Here is a 5,694-nt window from a genome sequence, read left to right as displayed (position 1 = left end):
ACAGGCACTGATTAGGCTCATTCCAAAATATCAGGCCTCAAAGGCTCAGGAAAGAAAGTTTGTATGGGATTGCAAACAGGAAGTACAGAACACTGTTGGCCAAGAACACTTTTGGCTGTCTTTGATTTTTTTCTTTCAATATACATCATAGTGACCAGCTATGCATCACAGTACCCAGCTTTTTCTAGAAGACAGAAGCAACCAGAACTGCAACAGGAACTATTACCTGGGCAACTAAGACACGAAAGTACGGGAGGGGGGATTTTTTGTTACACATAAACAACAGAAGTTTATTTCTCTCTGATGGTGGACTGGGAAGTGCAATCCCAAGGCACCAGCTCCTGGCCAGGCCCTTCCTGCTGCATCAGCCATGAAGAAAGTGCCAGGTGGAAGGGCAGGGAAGGACCTAAGTGGCAGCATAGGTCCACCTCAAGGCCTGGTGCTCTTTGGTCATCCGAATTAATCCTCTCATGAAACACCAGGCTTTGTGGCCTCCATGCCTCCCATCGGGCCACACTAGCCCTAGTGTACTGAGACCCAAGTTTGCAACATCTGCTCCTCAAGACACTAGCAGCACTTCCCAACTCCCAGCAGCTTGCACACCCAACCTCTCCTCGCCACCCAGAGCAAGGAGTTGACTCACCTCCGGTAACCTTATTGTCATGGTTCTTGCATCACCACCAGCCTATCCTGCTTTTCATGGAAAGCCAGTGATTTTCCTTATGTTTATGCCAAAGCCAATCAAAGCCAGTTTATCTCAACTGTTCTGCCCCATCACCTTCCTGGAGTGCTGGGCCCACAATGTCTCTCCCCATCCTGAGGCCTGAGGAAAAGGAAAGGAAGAGGTAAGTTCATACAGGAGGAATTCGAAGTTCCTGGAACATACTTTATGCCAGAATAAAAATCTCCAGCTTACAGTTTGTCTTGAAAAACTGTGCTTCCTCTGTGACCATGTTTTGGATGAGGACTAGAAATTTTAAAGGGAAGACATTCTGTGGAGCCAAAGTGTTTCCAAGTCATCCAGGCTGGCACACTCGTGCTGTGTGACCTTGGTCATGTGCCTTGCGCTCTCTGGGCCTCACTTTTCTGTGTGTGTGTGATGCAGGCAGCCTCCGCAACTCTGCTGCTGCCCAGCCTGAGGTTTCCTGTTCCCTAAGATGGAGCAAGCTTAGGAGGCACAGCTCACGCTTCTGGGCAGTGCCGTCTACAAACTCACTGCCACGTCACTTTGTATCTTCACTAACCAAATGGGACTCCATCTCTGGGTGGACTGCAGGGAGAGGAAAGAGAGCAAGGTCACCGCACTGGGGGAGCCCGTTTCCCCCACCCCCACCTGCAGCCCTCACCCCAGCATCTACCTACCTTTCTCTCTCTCCAGGTCCACTTCCTTCCCCAGGCTCCTCCTTGTTGAACAGCGACCAAACTTCCTGGTTTCGTTTCCTGGAGAAGTCCAGCTCTGCACAGACGGCTCAGCTGAATGAAAGGCAGTGGTGGCCACAGAGGTCGTGGCAAGATGGCTTTTCCTGGCTCCCAACCACCCTACGTGAGCCCGGTGAGTTCAGAGCTGGCCTGAGCTGAGCTGGCTGCACAGCCAGGGCAGCAGCTGTGGGTCTCCAAGGAAACGACTGGGTAGCAGGGGCTGGGGTTGTTGTCAGGGACCCGCAGAGGGTGGAAATACTGGCTCATCCTGACGTAGCTCCTATTCAGTGGTAGTTGCACCCCTGGAAAGCTTCTGGACAGAGGGACAATCAGCACAGCGATTTCCATATTTGACACTTGCTAACTGCCGGCTCTGGGTGCCTGTGCCAGCCTCGTGTGTGTGTGTGTGTGTGTGTGTGTGTGTGTGTGTGTGTGTGTGTCAGGCCTGCTACCACGGAGAAGAGTGACAGTTGGCATGAAGAGAGCATGAGCAAGCAGTCCTTTTGGGAAGAAAGCAATGCACATGCATAGCACCTGTGGCCTCTTCTCTGGAGATGGCCTCGGGGCTCAGCCATTGGCTTACTGAGTGACCACAGGCAAGGTGCTTTACCCTCTCTGGGCCTCAGTTTCCACATCTATAAGATGAGTGTAATGCTTGAGCCTACCCCTGAGGTGGGGCTAGGGAGCATGTGAGGTGGCATAGCTAGCAGGTTTGAATGGCATCTGGCACACTGTGGGGCTCCAGGAGCATAGAGCATTATGAGGAGCTGGAGGGCAGCAAGGAAGGCCTCTGTGGAGGCGTCTGGGCCCTGAAAGGTGAGTTGGGGTTCACAAGGCAAAGGTGTGCCCTGCCTGTCTGCAGAGGGGCTATCTCCAAAATGAGGCTGGGAACGGGGCTGTCCCTACAGGTGGTGGTGTAAAGGACCCACTGGGTTGCCCACTGGTCTCCGGCAGCCAGGGCCACACTTTCTCCCAGATGTCACCTGTGCTAGAGGTCATTTGTAATTCCCAGAAATGCTGAGGAATTACACCTGCAAAGAGACCCTAGCTTAGGCATCTGGCTCCCAGTCCTACCTGGGAGGGCCAGGAATAAGGACGTCCTGTGTTATAACATGAGGCAGCCTATACAAGATCAAAAGCACCAGTTTGGGGGTTCAAATCTCATCTCTGTCACTGAGCAGCTGTGTGGCTTTGGGAAAGTTATAAGCCTTCCTGTGCTCCAGTTTCCTCATCTGAAAAAATGACAGTGACCACGGCAAGAGTTGTTATGAGGATAAAGGACATAATGCAGACACAAAAGGTTGGTCACTAGCAAGGCCTTAGAACTTTCAGGGCAGCAGGCCCTGTGGCTAAAAGCTGTGCACTGTGGGCAGCCTTGGCCACCAGGGTGAGACCCTTCTGCCAGTGGCTAGACTAGGTGCCCTCCAGTGCCACTGGGCCACCAGAAGGCTGTAGTACTCTGGCCTGAGGGTCAGCTCTGCTTAACTGACCTCCAGATAGGGAGAAAAATATTCTAGCCTTCAGGCATGACCAGGAGCAGGTGAGGGATTGGTTTGTGTTGATGCAAACAGCAACAGTACTAAGGCTGGGCTCCAGGCAGGGGCTGTCCGTGAATACTGTCGGGGGGGCATCACTGTCTCACTGACCAGAGGAGACTCTGGGGTTTGTCCGACATCAGAACTGGTAGTGCAGGGAGCTGTCACAGGAGCCAATTCCTGTGGGACCATAAATCCACCTCCCAATTCCATGGCAGCGTTTCAACCAGGCTTAAAACAGTAGGTCTGTTATCCTACAGTTCTGAAGGTCAGATGTCTCACAAGGCTAGGTTGAAAGGCTGGGGTGTAGTTCAGTAGTAAAGCAGGTGCCTAGAAGTCCCTGAGCTTGATCCCTCACACATAAGAAAATAAAAAGTGTCACCAAGTCTGCTTCCATCCAGAGACTTTGGAGAAAGTCCCTTTCCTTGCCTTTCCACCTTCTTGAGGCTCCTGTGTGCCGTGGCTTTTGTGTCCCTCCTCTGACCAGGAGCCAGCAGCCTCTTGGGGCTGGATGATAGCTCATAATAGAATGCCTACTTACCATGGGCCAGGGCCAGGACTGGATCCTCAACACCACAGCAAATAACAACAAGAAATTTAAAACTAACAGCTTCTGCTGCTGCTGCTTTCACAACTCTTTCTTGTGACCCTGACCTTCCCACCTCCCTCTTACAGTGGCCATTGTGATTACACAGAACCCACGTGGGCCTCAGTGGGCGACCTGGGCCCGTCTTGCCAGCTCCAGATCCTTAATCACATCTGCAAAGACCCTCCGGCCACTTACATAGCACACTCACAGTTTCCAGGGGTGAGATCGGACTTTATCCCGTGCCTGCGGGTGAGGTGTCACTCAGCCTCCAGCCTAGTGCATGCAGCCCAGTGTTATCAGGTGTTGGTTAATTCTACAGATAGTTTATCAGTAAGTGAGCAACGTATGTGTGCTTCCTCCTCCGCCTACTTCTTATACAAATGACATCAGACGGTGTTGGTGCTCTGTGTGCCTTTTCCCTTGCTTTCTTTCTCACTGGGCTGAGCACGCAGCCCACGATCTTACACACACGAGGCCAGTGCTCTCCCACTGCACTCCACTCCAGCCCAGGCCCTCTTCTTTGAAGGCTACACTGACTCTATTGCAGGAAAATAGAATAAGTTACTACTTTACCTTTTTCTTACTAGTAGACCTTCAGGCTTTTCTTCTTTATGATCAGAGATTAACCTATACGGTGTCCCCCGCCCCCATCTGCCCTCAGCCAATTCCCGGATTTCTTCAGCAATTCCATCTCTGCACTGAGGACAACAACCTTCATGTTCTGCTTTCCGTTCCTCATATCTCAGTGTGTGTGCATCAGTGATGGCTGCAGCTTCCCAGCGGCCTACATATCGGAAGCACGGTCTCTCATGACAGTACACAGAGTTCTCACAAGAGTCTCGGAATTTCCCTTTGTTCTCTGGTGTGTCACCTGCCTGACTTTCATAGCCATTTTGTCATTTATTTCTTTGCATATTACTGGAGATTGAACATATGCCAGACAAGTGCTCTATCACGGAGCTCCATCCCCAGCCCAGCATTTAATTTGGGTAGGGAATTGCCCAAAGAAAAGTACAGGGCTGGGGAGATAGCTCAGCAGTCTAAGCACCTGTCTGGCAAGTGCAAGGACTCAGGTTCGATCCTCAGTACTGCCTGCCATGCCGGCCCCAGAACCCCAGGCAGACCAGGCTGACCCGAAACCAGGTATGGTGGCACTTGCCTATAATCCCAGCACTGGGGAGCTGAGATAGAAGGATCAGTATGAGTCTGATCTGCATGGCAAAATCCTGTATGAAATAGATAAAATATTAAAAGAAAAAAAACCCGAAAGAATAAAGTGTGAGAATCGGCTAGGAAACAGAACTAGACTTTCATGCTAGTTGTAGAGCCACCCTGCTTAAAAGGCATTGCAAGAACTAAACTTCGAAATTCAGGAAGTGACTGATTTGAGAATTTTGCTTAGAGAGAACAAAGCCCGATGGGGATGTGAATATCCGAGAGGGACCTATTGTGTGCCAGTCTCTTCCATAGACTTTTTTTCTTTTTTTATTCTTTTATTTATTTATTTGGTTCAGGGTCTCACAAAGCAGCTCAGACTCATAGTGATCGTCTTGTCTCAGCCTCCCCAGTGCTGGGATTACAAGTGTGCACCACCATGCCCGGTTTCCCTGCGGAGCACAGCAGGTACTTACCCAGGTCCTTGCTCTTGCCAGGCAGGTACTTAGATCATTGACCTATCTCCCTAGCCCCTCCATAGACTTTTTATCATTTACTGAATAAGTTGACTTAACAAGGAAGTTATCCCGACTTTAGAGATGGGAAAACTGGGGCAAAGACGGATTACAAGAGCTTCCCAAGGCCACACGGGTAATGGACAGCAGAGGTGAGATTCAAACTCAGAGTGGGCCTGAGCACAAGACAGTGCACACTCGGTACAACCCATGTGATGCTCTATCAAGGAGCTTGGAAAGGCATCTGTGAGAGGGGCTGCGGATGGCGTCTAGAGTGGGGAGAGATGCCGCATGTGAGGGGGCCTGAGGGAAGGACTGGGAGGGGGCACAGGAGCAGGAACAGGCGAGCACCGACCAATGGCTGCCCCCACATCTTCTCCCTGAAGGCCGTTCCTTTTTCTGGGATGATCCAAGGAGGTCTCCAGGAGGGACTGCAGATCACTGTCCAGGGGACAGTTCTTCACTCCAACACAAACAGGTA

The 5,694-nt window shown here is 51.1% G+C and overlaps 1 protein-coding gene across 3 annotated transcripts in view; it reads left to right on the top strand.

Annotated features, from left to right (window-relative positions):
* Window positions 1–1,465: 1,465 nt before the first annotated feature.
* LOC101579458 (galectin-9) overlaps window positions 1,466–5,694 on the top strand; it is a 14,088-nt gene continuing 9,859 nt past the window's right edge. For all 3 annotated transcript variants that reach the window (XM_023719971.1, XM_023719970.1, XM_023719968.1), the window contains exons 1-2: window positions 1,466–1,552; window positions 5,600–5,691. In XM_023719971.1, coding sequence (XP_023575739.1) covers window positions 1,478–1,552; window positions 5,600–5,691 — 167 coding nt within the window. In that variant the 5' untranslated portion in view covers window positions 1,466–1,477. The remainder of the gene's footprint in view (window positions 1,553–5,599; window positions 5,692–5,694) is intronic.

This window comes from Octodon degus, unplaced genomic scaffold, assembly GCF_000260255.1.
Source record: "Octodon degus isolate 3935 unplaced genomic scaffold, OctDeg1.0 scaffold00072, whole genome shotgun sequence".
Lineage (NCBI taxonomy): Eukaryota > Metazoa > Chordata > Mammalia > Rodentia > Octodontidae > Octodon > Octodon degus.
The sequence above is the reverse complement of the archived record's forward strand: the minus strand, read 5'-3'. Positions and strand labels throughout refer to the sequence as shown.